The 13637-nt window shown below is 50.9% G+C and overlaps 7 protein-coding genes across 7 annotated transcripts; 6 read left to right on the top strand and 1 right to left on the bottom strand.

Annotated features, from left to right (window-relative positions):
- Positions 1-250: 250 nt before the first annotated feature.
- Positions 251-1090, top strand: N7506_002558 (uncharacterized protein; the record flags this gene model as incomplete). The annotated part of the gene is made up of 1 exon (XM_056951853.1): positions 251-1090. One exon carries the CDS (start codon positions 251-253, stop codon positions 1088-1090), a length of 840 nt encoding a protein of 279 aa, XP_056815004.1.
- Positions 1091-2907: 1817 nt separating this feature from the next.
- Positions 2908-4707, top strand: N7506_002557 (uncharacterized protein; the record flags this gene model as incomplete). The annotated part of the gene is made up of 2 exons (XM_056951852.1): positions 2908-3604; positions 3665-4707. 2 exons carry the CDS (start codon positions 2908-2910, stop codon positions 4705-4707), a joined length of 1740 nt encoding a protein of 579 aa, XP_056815003.1.
- Positions 4708-6212: 1505 nt separating this feature from the next.
- Positions 6213-7748, top strand: N7506_002556 (serine hydrolase domain-containing protein; the record flags this gene model as incomplete). Its single annotated transcript, XM_056951851.1, has 2 exons — positions 6213-6264; positions 6418-7748. 2 exons carry the CDS (start codon positions 6213-6215, stop codon positions 7746-7748), a joined length of 1383 nt encoding a protein of 460 aa, XP_056815002.1.
- Positions 7749-8224: 476 nt separating this feature from the next.
- N7506_002555 (Sds3 domain-containing protein) lies at positions 8225-9867 on the top strand (the record flags this gene model as incomplete). The annotated part of the gene is made up of 2 exons (XM_056951850.1): positions 8225-8608; positions 8677-9867. 2 exons carry the CDS (start codon positions 8225-8227, stop codon positions 9865-9867), a joined length of 1575 nt encoding a protein of 524 aa, XP_056815001.1.
- A 422-nt stretch (positions 9868-10289) lies between these two features.
- N7506_002554 (putative methyltransferase) lies at positions 10290-11141 on the top strand (the record flags this gene model as incomplete). Its single annotated transcript, XM_056951849.1, has 1 exon — positions 10290-11141. One exon carries the CDS (start codon positions 10290-10292, stop codon positions 11139-11141), a length of 852 nt encoding a protein of 283 aa, XP_056815000.1.
- Positions 11142-11529: 388 nt separating this feature from the next.
- Positions 11530-12228, top strand: N7506_002553 (HHE domain protein; the record flags this gene model as incomplete). The annotated part of the gene is made up of 1 exon (XM_056951848.1): positions 11530-12228. One exon carries the CDS (start codon positions 11530-11532, stop codon positions 12226-12228), a length of 699 nt encoding a protein of 232 aa, XP_056814999.1.
- Positions 12229-12648: 420 nt separating this feature from the next.
- N7506_002552 (uncharacterized protein) lies at positions 12649-13471 on the bottom strand (the record flags this gene model as incomplete). Its single annotated transcript, XM_056951847.1, has 2 exons — positions 12649-12894; positions 13022-13471. The coding sequence occupies 2 exons, from the start codon at positions 13469-13471 to the stop codon at positions 12649-12651; spliced, it is 696 nt and encodes a 231-aa protein (XP_056814998.1).
- Positions 13472-13637: the final 166 nt, after the last annotated feature.

Here is a 13637-nt window from a genome sequence, read left to right as displayed (position 1 = left end):
GGATACGCAGAGTGTTCGTCAGCTAGTGGAGCCAGCCATTAAGATCATCTCCTTTGCCCTTTGAACGGCCTAAAACGGGAAAGCCATGGCCCTTACGATATGACGTTTCCGCAAAGGGGGAAAGAGACTATAACATGCCCGTTTCCGGCGATTTTTCTGGACCCTTTATTTTCTATATGCTTTTCGCCCTGGATTTTATTCACGACATGGTTCTATAATCTCGCCACTGGAAATTAGCACTTCATACACAATGGCATCTCCATTCCACATCTCACACTACGACCAGGTCGAGCTGGAGCGTAATGAGGCCTTCAGTACGATGCGTGAGCAGCTGCGCCGCCAAGAATGCGGCATGGAGCGACCGAGTTTCTGCGCCTGCCACCGACTCTCCTGCACTCCGGACGAACAAGAGACCTTCCGCTTCCACCGCGATATCATCCACACCCTCCTCGTCCCCCTCTTCTTGATCAACCACCAAGCCGAGCGCACCGCCGCCCGAACACTCCCCAGCCAAAAGGGCGCCGAACCCGAACGCGCCTTCCGTGGCGAAGCTCGCTCCGCCTTTGCCTGGCTCAACTGCATTCTCACCGAAGAACACGACTGGTACCTCACAGCCCGCTGCCCAGCCTGCATCGTCCAGCACGTCCTCCACTCCGAGCCCACTATCCGATTTGTGACTGTTGCCTCGCAGCTGGCGGGCGCCAGTTCCGGCTTCCAATGCTGGTTGACCGCGCTCGAGACCGCCGTCTGCGAAGACCCTTTCTGGGGCGATGCTTTCTGGCCCGATATCGAGGAGCGTGCTTCGCGATTGACTGACGGCGTGCGCCAGCTCGTTCGTCAATGCTACGAACTCACCGCCAACCTGGAGAACCCTCATGTCTCGGCCAAGGCCGCTGGATCCGTCTACGCCAACCGCTCTGCGACCTGCACTATCCCCCTGAAGCCGTCCAGCTTCGCCCGCAAGCAGGTGCGACTTACTCGGGAAGAGCAGCGATACCGTTCTTCCCTGTGGACCTGCTCGGAGATGAGACAGCCGCTGGCCGGCTGTACTACTGCGCCCAAGTCTCGACGCCGGTCGCTGACTTCATGAAGGGGCAATTTGCGAGCCATGACATGATTGTCATGCGCAATTTCCTTTCCATTTACTTCACACATGTGATTTACAGGGCTAGTCCATTCGACAGCCACCAGACCCAATGTCCACTGTGTCTTGAAAGACCTCTGGACCCGGACCTAAGGAACCTAAGGGACATCACGGAATCTATTCCCGACCCATATTGGCACATGGCCAAGCACGCGACCGAGATCCCACTCGATATGCAAGGGTCGCCACGCCTCTGGAGTAGACATGATGCAATCAACTCCAGAGCCGTGGGTGAGGGAAAGCTTCCCCAGACCACGGTCAACTCTTATCTGGTTACCATGAGCTCAGAAATTTTAGATTTCTCCAGGCTTCCTCAGACTTAACTAGAATAATCTTAATCTTAATATCAGTCTACCAGAATATTCTACTACATCCATGGATGACATTTCATATCTTTATAGTATCTCTCCACAGTCATGCAATATAAACCAGTCCTCCGTAGTTCCGATTCCATGGTAACACGGTGTCCGGGCCACGCATGCATCCACGTACAGTGTCACAAATAAATTCCGTGCAAGGTTGAGATAAAACAATATGTGATCTCCAATCTCCCAGGCGGAAATTCCACCACTGGCAGAGCTGAACGGGAGTGGCAAGACACTCTAAGTGAGACGGTGGAGCAGTCCGGAGATGGAACAGGGAAGTGAACCAGATCTGGGTGCACGGTGGAAATTAACGCCCCAACGGCGCAACGGCCTCAGATGATGCCAGATCTGTGGATGGGGCCCTGTCAGATGCCACTTAATCGGGGCTCAGGGTCTGGAATGCGAACTTCCTGCGAACTATAGAGAGTCACGATCTAGGGCTAGACCGTAACGGACATTTAGGGACTTGAGAAAAGAGACTATGACTAAGCTACAAGCTGAGACGCAAGACGCAGTAGTCGATTAGTCTGGAAGCACGTACAGAATACCAAGTACACCTAGAATACTAGAGTACTAAATCGAATAACAAGTCCCAAGTATAAATGTGCATATATGCGCTGGCACGAAAATTAGATTTGCATTACGAGTTGCCGATGCCCAACCCCTCAGTGGCGAGACCGGAAACGGGACTATGCGCAAGAGTCCCAAGGTCAATCCAACGGACAGTCCAATAGGTGAGCCGTACAGGCCCAAAGGGTTGTGAATACTTCGTCTAGGCCCGGCATTGTGCGGTACGAAACAATCATCCAGGATCACACATTGGGGGACGGGAGAAAAATGGATACAAATTAACAGTGTATGCTGGAGTCTGGTTCAGGCAATGAGGAGGTCAGCGACTCATCAACCCGATGCACAAACCGAAAATGATCGCCCCCCCGTGGAGCTAAGGACAAGCCACCGGTCGCTCTAGACTGCAACAATTTTAGCATCGTAAGAATAACACCTAACAGTCATAGTCACAGAACAACATAACCACTTCACCATAACACATAAACTTGATAATCAAAAATTAATCTATAGATCTTATATGGGAATTAATTACGGAGGGTAATAAAAGAGAATAGAACGAGGACATCCCTTACTTCCACGGAACCGATGACTCCATGACTTTGAAGGTCTAGACTCTTCCCACCTTTCCGAGTCTAGCCCAGCCCCGGTGTACTCAGTACCTGCAATTGTGCCTGTCAGCCCATACTGAGCCTGGGTACCCAATACCTGCTTGCTCCACGTCCATAGGATTTCCCTCTTTTCCTCTTAATACTGAACCTCTTTCCTCTGACTTTTCGAAACTCTTTCCCATTCTCATCATTTCCCCTGTCCCTCACGGCCTCTGCTCCCATGCCGACCGTCATCTCCCTCCCTCCGCTCCAAACTGACTGGATGAATCGCAATGGAAAATGGCCCGTCTCTCCCTCTGAGACCATGCATGCACCTGTGAAAAACGACTCTGCCTATAACTCCGACTTGCAAGAAACCTTGAACCCCGCGAAGCTTCGTCGTCGAGCCTCCCAGGGATCTTTGCGGACACGTCCCTCCCCCGTTTCCCGCTTCCTCTCGAAGAGCAGCGTGGCCGTGAACTTCCCATCCTGGGAACACCGGTCCTCGCATGGGTCGACTCGGTCTGAATCCCGCACCAGATCCGCCGACTCTCGCCTTCGCCTTTCTACCACCGTGTCTCGCGGGCCGAGACCTCTCACTGCTTCTTCCTCGTGGAACTCTCCGCCTGCATACCAAGGCGAATACCCCACCACGTTACCCCCCACGCCGCCTGAGGACGATATCCCCGTAGCCTGGGATACCAAGTCTGAGATGTTGCTGTTTGATACACACCATCCGGGCAACATGCCCATGATGGATGACACGCCGAGCGTGGACAACTCCTCGACAAATGGAACGTCAGATACATTGAGCAGCCCATCAGATGGGCTATCACATAGAGGCTCCAGCAGCTCCGGCGGTAGTCCGGGACCTCGCGATGATATGGACTGCCAGCAAGATATGGGGTCATGGCTGGATCATGGCATCAATATGACTGGTAAGTTTCGGGTGTTTTTTGTGTTTTCCTGAACAATCACTGATGTTCGTCTTTTTTCAGCTTCTTCACTCTCTCTCGCCAACCCTCGAGGCGAGGCTGTCAAAATCGTTTCCCAGACCCTCCCATATCCTCAAACATCTGATCAGTCGGTGTCATTACCTAAAACCGACAGCGTCTTTTGCTCCATGGTTCAGGCCGTCCACAACCACCTCCAGCCTGGCCAATCTCCATATATCAATGTCACACACGCAGTGCCGGAGCACTTTAGTCTCTCGAATCTCCCCCACTCTCCACCCAGCACACCGCGCTCCTCAACTTCTGCGGAGGATTACTTCAATGCCACCGTCTTCTCCAGTGCGGCGGTCGTCGGAGCCTATCACGATTACCGTGGTCCCCTCCAACGGCAAATGACTCATGCCCCGATGCCCATCGTGCCTCCTCACAGCGTCCACATCTCCGTTCTCGAGCGCTATCTCCCTCCACCTTCCGCTCAAGAATACCGTGATGTGTTCTGTCCCACCCGTCCGTCGTTCCTCGTTGATCGCATGAGCGAGCTGTCGCCCAACGGCGGCTCCCTCCTTTTCGTGTACCCTACCAAGAAGGGTGCATCGACCTTCAAATCTCAATACCTCGGACCTATTCTCGACCCCCTCCTCCGCCAACTCGTCGTGGTGAATGAACTCTCCGCAGACGTGGGCCGCTACCTCGGCAAACTCTCCTCGGTCTCCCAGATGGACGACTTCGCCACCATGAAGGCGAACATCGTCGCACTCTGCGAGTCCCTCAGCTCTCCCTCCTCCAAATTCCACGTCGCAGATGCTGGCCGCGGAAGCACCCATCTTGACCGCAACCAATGGTCCGAATGGTTCATCCACCAAGAGAAAGCCCGCATGAAAGAGGTCCTCAGTCTATACTGGCAGAACGGCCGACGCTCGCACAAGTCGATGGGCCCCGGTTCCGGCATGATGGGCAGCAAAGAAGTCACCTCATCAGGACTTCTGAGCGAGATCTGCGACGGAATCCGCAAACGACGATACGGCGAAGACAACGAGCCTCGAGACGGTATCGAGCTCGGAGTCTTCGTCATCCGTCGATCCAACTAGATCCATTCGTGATCTCACCCTTAACCCCCAACACCCACCCTTCTTCTTCTCTTCTTCCCTCTCTCCCTCTTTTTCCCCTTTAGCATATTTTAAACAAACGCTTCCCCCCAAAATAATGGGAGCCACGGAGGCGTCCCCGGTGTTGGATTTTTTTTCTGGCTTTTGGCTTTCGGTGCGAATTGCGTATCTTGCATGACTCGTTCGGGGCGGCTCCCCGCGGGATCTTGAAATGAACTATGAATACCCTGGTTGTTGGCGCGGGGTTTTATGATGTTTCTATCTTGATGATAGATAATAGATACACCCAATATGGGAAATATATCTGCTATAAACTGCATTCTGTTTCATCTTCGTAGTCGCTATCGATATGGAATTCAGCGCTTAGGATAGGGGCTGGGGTCGAGGGGGTCAGGCTGATTTTAGGCTTCACCGGTCTTTCTGATGCTCCCGGAGTCTCGGAGATTATATGTGACATCTTCAGGAACCTTGGAAGACTCTGGCTATTTCGTCATTGCTTTTTTTTTTTTTTTTTTTTTTGGCTACGCTAGCGTAGCGCTTAGTTCTTTTGGGAATGCTGCCCAGGTGTGATATCTATATATGCATCGCGCCTGCGATATTGCAGCAAGAGTGTATAGAGTCGTTGCAGGAAGGCTCTGAGGTACAAGCCTTTGAGGGAGATACTTTTCTGTCAAGATTTGCTTGTAGGGGGCTGCATACAGAGTAGTGTTCAATGTAATCCCTAATCTCTAATTCTCTGTTCACGGCTTAGCCAAGACTCCCATTTCTCGACTAATTATGATAAGCTGACAATTAGTTGGAACTTTGAATGGACAGCCAAAAAAGACAGTTTAAAAGATATAGAGTATGGAGTAGTTAGAAAGATAGTTAGAATGACCGTTAAAAAAAGATCCCAAAGTTGTTGATAGTTCTGTTTCTTTACCAATCGAAATATGAGATTGAGCTAATAAATAACTACCCCTATTTACAAGTAACTATCGTCGTCTTTTTGGCCGCGCGTGAGCGCGGCACTGAGACTTGTAGGTAATACCTGGGCAGGGTTGGATTTAGTTGGTCACCTAGAATACATGTGTGGCTTATGAGCACCAACACACCCCCAACACACCACCAACACCAACCTTGGAACAACAAACATGGCCAAGCTCTCGGTATTAATCGAGTCGTCTGCTGGCGCCTGCCCCCTCTCTCCATCTCTTCGATTTCTGAATTCCCTCTTTGATCCATATCTAGCTTTGAATATTTTTGTTAGACTCAGTTTTGTTTTACAGCAAGTGAAGCTACGAGAGCGTTACATCTATTATCCCAAACGTAACTTTCCGCCGTCGCTGAGACGGTTGCGACTCTGACTGAAAGTCTGAAGCAAGAATACAAGATGTTTGCAGCTTTAATGGAGCTCTTCTGGTCTCTTACCATGGCTACCTCCCAGCTCCGTTTATCACCCATCACACCGTCCTTCCCAACCCACGAGGTGCGCAAAAGTCTCCACGATGCCGTCTCTTCAATACATGCTCTCCAAAAAGTTGGGGGAGCCGCAGGCATGTCTGTCGGGGTCATTGAATATGGGCAAATTCTCCTTGAGCATCACTTCGGGCTTCGCAGATGTTGAAAACCAGCGAGTTGCTGAATCTACAACACGATACCCGATTGGCTCCTTGTCAAAAGCTTTTGTTGCAGCTACTATCGCATAACTAGTCAATGAGGGCAAGCTTCAAGGGGACGAGCCCATCACCAAATACCTACCTGAGCTCTCTTCGCTCCCCGGCCCAATGCCCGCTGACCAGCTAACATTGATTGACATCTTGTCTCACCAAACAGGTCTGCCTGGATTAGATGCTTTATGGCTTGGTGCAGACAACGAGATCAACATACCAGAAGAGTTTACTCTTGCTATGTGCAAGCACTTGCCAGCACTGTACCCACCCCGTTCCAAGTGGTTGTACAACAACTGGATGTACGCTCTGGCTGGTAAGATTATTGGTCAAGCCGCGAATGTGTCATGGGGCCAAGCTTCAGAGTCACACGTCCTCGGCCCGGTCGGCTTGACTCAATCCTCAGTGATCGAATCTAAAATCCCAGCGGGTTCGACAGCATTGCCGTACGCTGTCCTAGATGACAAGACAAAACGGCGTATTGGCGACGTCAGGCTCACGGATGGGAGCCTTATGTCGCCGGCAGGTGGAGTCCGTAGTACACTTCACGATCTTCTCTCGTGTGGTGATGCCTTGCTATCGAGTCTTCAGGGCGAAGTATCGCCTCTTCGCCAGTTAGACAGCATTCTATTTGGCCACAGCTTCATCAACAAATCAGCCTCATTTGACGAATTGTATGGTCTTGGGTTTGCTAAAGTCACTCTACCAGCACAATTTGGAAAGATCAGGTTCAATCCAGGCCTAGTAAACGCAATGCCAGTTATTGGCTCGAAATCCGACCATCAACTTGTCTTCTATCACAACGGCGCCATTCCTAGTTACAATCATTGTATTATGTTGCTGCCGAGCGAACAGATAGCAATTGTGGTCTTGACGAACTCGATCTCGCAAGGCGATATTGCGGATTGGGTTGCTCAAACACTCCTGCAGGTTGTCTTGCGCCTCGAAACCAAAACAGACATCGTTTCACTTGCTCAGCAAACAGCCAAAAAGTGGAGGTCGGGATACCACAACTTCGTCGAAACACTTGAAAAGGAGAAAATTCCGAATACCATTCCGCCGCCGAACGAAGACCTCACCGGAACGTACGTTCATTCCCCAAGTGCCTTTCTCTTCAAGGTGTTCATGGACGACGGGCTTCTCAAATTCAATATCAATGGAAAGAAGTCACAAACTCACATGCTGACGCATTATCACAATGATACAATTTCTTTCTTGCCTTCGGCCGAGGAACGGATGAAGCGAGGGCTATTCCACTACGGGACTCATGCATGGTTGTTACATTTCAAGAGAAATGATCAAGGAGCTATCAAGGAGCTCTCATGGGTTATCGATGATAATATAAAGGAGGGGGAAGTTTTCACGAGAGTATGAACGTCAATTGAACACCATACTATGGCTCATGAAGTATTGATTCTTTGACAATCCTACGCTAGTCTATGAATTTATTAATAACATGACTCACACAATGATACAATACCACTAGTCTGAATCATATCAATACCTATGTTCAATTGAAAGATAGTAACTATACTCCATAACTATTGATCGCTGGTATAGACCCGAGAGCGGGTTTTGGTGGATCAATTATCTGAAGTCTGGATGATTCTTCATGGTCAAATTTTCACACAGAAGAATAAAATGAGAAGAGATCATATGCTTTACAGCTGCCACAGTGTTCCCTGGTTTTCGCGTTTCTTTACTTCGAACTAGTTGCGATGACAGAAGCTGAAGACCGTTAGGAAGGAACACGGAAAGACGGAAAAACAATACACCGGTGACCCACCCCTCTCATCTTCCTCCGATCACCACCCCGAATACGAACATCTTGCCCACATACACCACGCACCATGTCTTATTCAAATACCCAACCTCTCAGCCCCGGCGGTGGGGCTGGCGGTGCTCCCTCGAAACGTGACAAGCGCCGCACGGCGTTGCAGGAGCGCCTACAGGAATTGACCGGGCAGTTCAGCAACAACCGCGACATTCAGTTCCGCCAGCAGTTGCATGCTCTCCAGTGCGATATGACCCTCATAAACAATGCCGACCCATATGGTACTGGGCCACTGTCGGATACCGCAGAGAGTATTGCGTCTCTGATCGAGGAAACTGTCGGTGGTGGCAGCAAGTTCGCCAAGGAGATGGCAGGCCTGGCTGGAAACTGGTACTCCAGATTTGTGCAGCAAGTGAACGAGATAAAGGAGAAGCGGGATGCAGAATTGGTGTCAACTATGGTAAGCTCTCTCAGCGACTCCGTTTCTTGAAAGCTGGGACAACCAGTGACTTTTTTTTCTCGCCGCAGAACGGATACAACGATATTCTCGAACGACAAAATCGGGAACATGATTTCCGTGTTTACTTCGCAAAGGAAGAATTCCACCAGCTGTCTAGTACCCTCCGCGAACGATTGATGCAGACCATTTCCAGCAAACGGGCTCGTCTCATGCGCGAAAAGGAGCAGCTCGATATCGCAGACACCAATGCCCTGCTTCTCCACCCCAATCAGTTCAGCATCACCAACCCCGCAAGCCCCGGAGGTATCCACAGCAACCGCAAGACCCGACACACTCGTCACCGCGTCGACCTGGATGAGCTTGGAAATGGCGTCATCTCGGAGCTGAACAAGCGGAAGCGCAAGGCCCCAGAAGAGGAAGCAGGCACGCCCCCGCGGGACGCCGGCGATGCCACTCCCGCCAAGCGCAACAAGGTTGAAATCGCAAAGGAGCAGACGGCGCCTACATACTCGATCAACTCGCTGTTCACCGATAAGGAGCTCAGCGCGCATGCAAACCAGGCGCATGTCGCGGCAGTCCACTTCTTCTCCACATCCAAGCGCCCAGACCACGGGTCTGGAGCTGTGACAAACGGAAACAACACTGACGCCGAAGACACACCCGAAGGCACTGGTCACGAAGACAACGGCACCCCTAGTGCGGCCGACATGATGCGCACAGCAAGCCATAACTTCCACGCCACTCGATCGACGCGCACCACTGCTGCACATAGCGCCCTCAGTGCCCTCGCTGACTTGGCCGACAAGCCAGCGACTCGCCCGAACCTCCCCTACCACGTCCTCTCCAACCACCACGCTCGGCCAAACGGCAATGCGCCCCCGCTGACTGCGCTTATGAACGAGGAAGTTGACGATGACTGCGCTCGCATCAGCCGACTCACTTCCAAGCCAAACTCCTGGATCGACTTGTCGCTAGTCGAACTTGTTGCAGCACCCCTTCCAGCTTCAACGGAGCCAATCGATGGTCACCCGCCCGACCCTGCTATATACAGTCAGCTGCACCCCGACTTCTCGCCTTCTATGGGCATCGATTGGACACCTGGCACTCATCACCCTGGATTGGAGATGTTCCCCCCCCACGGCTATGGAGCGCGAGCGCAGCCGCAAGCGTACCCGCAACCATTAAGCGAATGCATGAATTTCAGGATGTACTTTAAGGCGGGATGGACGGATGGTTTTCATATTACAGGATACGGTTAGGGGGTATTTTTTTCACTGGTCATATTAGCTACTGGAGGAGTTCGGTTTTGTTTATTGTCCTCGGGCTGATGCTGGTCCCTGGTACATGTTCAGGCCTAAGGGCAAGCATAATTACATTCATTCGGCATTTCATTACTCGGCGATCTACTCGTACTTGCCGAAAAGGGTCAGGGCCTGAGCATCCCTCGGTCTGATCAAACTTAGGCACTTACCCGACCTCAAGCTTAGAAAGTCCTCTGATCACGGTCACGGCCATGTCGATGGTGTCATTTGGAGCTCAGTCGTCTCCGCACGCGATTACAAATGCCGCCTATGGACCTCGGGATGTCGGAATTGGAGAATCCCTGCTGTTAAAGCGCAATTCTTTTGCATAATCGCATTCTCTCTAATTCACCTCATATCAACAGCCATCAATATACGAAATGGCGACTTCAGCCTACATCCCTCGAGGTCCAACAACCGCAACTCTTACATTCTATGCACCGCCGCTAGACGGTGCCGCTCCATACAACTACGTCGAATCACCACCCCCAGGCCAACCTCAACGGAACTATACAGAGCACCCCCAATCAGTCCCTCTCACCGACATCCGCAGCTCCGAGTCGAGCTTCACCCTCGAGAAAGATGCGTTCCAAGCTCTACGACACATCTCATCCAAAACAAATTATCAAACATTCAACTCGGATACCTCCATCCGTGAAGACTACTATCCAGAAGTGGAATCACTCCTGCTATCCTCAATCCCAAACACCCACAAAGTAATAATCTTCGACCACACGATCCGAAGACAGAAAGACGGCGCTCCTCGTCAACCAGTGAATCGCGCTCATGTGGATCAGACACCACGCGCAGCCGCAGACCGCGTGCGCCTCCATGCCGATGACGCAGAGGTCGAGAAGCTACTCGAGGGCCGATACCGCATCGTCAATGTGTGGCGCTCGATAACAGATGAACCTGTACAGTCTGCTCCGCTGGCTTTTGCGTCGGCGAGCTCCGTGCTTGCTGATAACCTGGTGCCTGTTCAGCATCGGTATCCGAATCGCACGGGCGAGACTCTAGGTGTCAAATTTGACAAGGGCCAGAAGTGGTTTTATTGGTCTGGCATGACGAGTGACGAAAGGTTGCTGCTTAAGTGCTCAGATTCAGAGGCTGTGCGGAATCCAGGGAGTGAGATTGGGCAGTGGGTGCCGCATACGGCATTTTGGGATGAGAGGACGCCCGACGGGGCGAAGGGGAGGGAGAGTATTGAGGTGAGAGCTTTAGTTTTTGGGTAGAGCAATTTGAAGCCATGCTCAGTTGTACGTTACGTATTGAGTCATTGTTAGGTCTATGTTCGAAGAATCGACTGTTATTAAGGGTGTGATCTTGCATCCCCAATCCTTAATTCTCGGTTCACGGCTTAGCTGGAATGATAGCTGAAAAGACGGCTGAAAAGACGACCAAAAGGATAACTAAAAAGATAGTCAGGTAAGACCGGGATGTCTATATATGATTTACACAAGGGTATTTCTATACAACAAACGTAAGTTATGGAATCCGAGGGCCAAGGTTAATGTCATCATCATGATAGCAGCGGAACTCGTCGCCGACTACTTTTGTCCAGCAGACATCTACTTGTGAACTCTGCAAGGATGCCCCATAGATAAACACTCAAGCCTAAGCATGCTTCGCATCCTCATAACCCGCCTCCCCACCCGCCTCAAACCACACCCAATGGCATTGAAGAAAGACAAACCTCTCTTCTGCGGAAACATCACACCCCAAGAACGAACCTTCAACGACGCAGCCTCAACACCGGAAACCCACAGCCGTATTCTCCCAGCAATAAAACACGACCATCTGGAAATCCTCTCCCACAGCCAAAAGATCCTCACCTCCACCAACCCAGACGAACAAACCCGCTTCCAAAACCAATTCACCTGGGAGCTAGCCCGGCACATCATCGGCGAAGAACTTGTCGTCTACCCAGCCCTCATAGCATCCCTCTCCGACGGTCAACAAGCAGCAGACAGAAACCGACTCGAGCACCAAGGTATCAAAGAGAAGTTAAAGATATTCCAAGATCTAGCATCCACAGACCCGCGGTTCGTGCCTACGCTCCGTGGTCTCATGGATGACTTCGGTATTCATGCTAGACATGAGGAGGATGTAGAATTGCCGAGGCTTGAGGGGATGTTGTCGAAGGATGAGAGTGTGGAGTTGACGAAGTCGCTGGATAGGACGAAGGTTTTTGTTCCGTCACGTTCGCATCCGAATGCTCCTATCAAGCCGCCTTTTGAGAGTGTTGCTGGACTCATCACGGCACCGATTGATTCTGTGGCGGATTTGTTTCGGAGATGGCCTCATGAGAAGAAGGGTTAGTTGGAGTGGAGGTTTCATGGGGGTTTATTGAAGGAGATTTGGGAGGACTAGACTGAACAAATTAGATATTCTTTTGATATTACCAAACATGAGTGAAGTGATTACATGAATAAAAGATGTAATGTTTATTGAGCGTATAGATATGAGAAGTATCACGACGCCGAAAAAGGGTCATAGTTATGAACATCGTACCTTCCCCACAGAACAACCGCTCTTTCCGCTCTTTCCAGTCTTGCCAATGGTAAACAAAGCCAGACGAAAGCTGATTGGTCCGATCGATCCAAAGCCAAGAGACTAGAATGATATCTCGGACTGTCGATACTACACTTGCATTACAACGACTACTGCGTACTTATTAGGCATGCTCTGCAGGAATCTGAAAGATGCTACATGATATTAGGTTCTACATTATTAGCCACATCATCCTTTAACCGATAGAGCCGTCCCAGCGCCCAATTGCTGCCCTGAATATGAATAGCGCTGTAAGCGACGCAATTTTCCCAGTCGATTGGCAGTCTCGGTCTCAGACTGGTGAGACTCTTCATCGCCCGATGATCGACGTCGTTTCCACGCCTTGCGGAACTGATGCTGCTCCTCGCCTTGTTGTCGGTGGCGAGCAGAGAGGAATCCCGTATGTGCTTCTTTTTCCTCGCTCAATGCTTGGACCTAAGTAGATATGCATGAGTATCATGACGAAAACATACTCCGCAATTGGGTTGAAAAAATGACCACATTCAATAATTGAGTCCAAGGAAGCAAGAAGATAGAATAAAGAAAAGAATAAAAAACATACATAGACCAACCAGACCTCTTGCTCAGAACTCCAGGCCTTTTGACATTTCTCCAACTGTCTCTGCGCATGCACGAGTTCCTTTTCCTGCTCGGCAGTCCACCGATCCTGACTGCGGACAATACTAGCCCAACTGACAGCGCGGGCGAGCTGTGCGCGCGTGGGAAGTGTCTCGCTGGAGGAAGCCCGGCACTCGGGTCTGGCATCCGGGATGATTTCCGGGGGTGGGGTTGGCTGTGTTTCTGCGTCTGCGCTCACCGCTACCTGAACGGTGGTATAGACGTCACGGTGCATGAGGTCATATTCGGGGTTTGGAACAGGGGTAGATTCTGGAAGGTTGTTCTTTTCGCTGATCTCGATCTCTGTGGAAGGCGCTTTGCCTTTTAGGCTTGTTCGTCTCTTCCAGAGGGAGAGTGGTGGGAGGGCTCGGTGGACGATGGTGAAGACGGACATGGTTCTTGGGGTTCCAAGATTGGAATTATGAACACATCCAGGGAGAGAATGAGTAGATGAGGGTAGAGAGGTTGTTTTTGATGACCTGGGGAAAGTATTGCTTCATGTCGTACTATCCTTGCTATATAAATGGCCCGAGTCATTCCAAGGTTTAGGTTGTACTTCT

This window comes from Penicillium brevicompactum, assembly GCF_028827555.1.
Source record: "Penicillium brevicompactum strain IBT 35665 chromosome Unknown utg000001l_segment0_segment1, whole genome shotgun sequence".
Classification (NCBI taxonomy): Eukaryota; Fungi; Ascomycota; class Eurotiomycetes; order Eurotiales; family Aspergillaceae; genus Penicillium; species Penicillium brevicompactum.
This window is presented reverse-complemented; position numbering and strand designations above follow the sequence as displayed.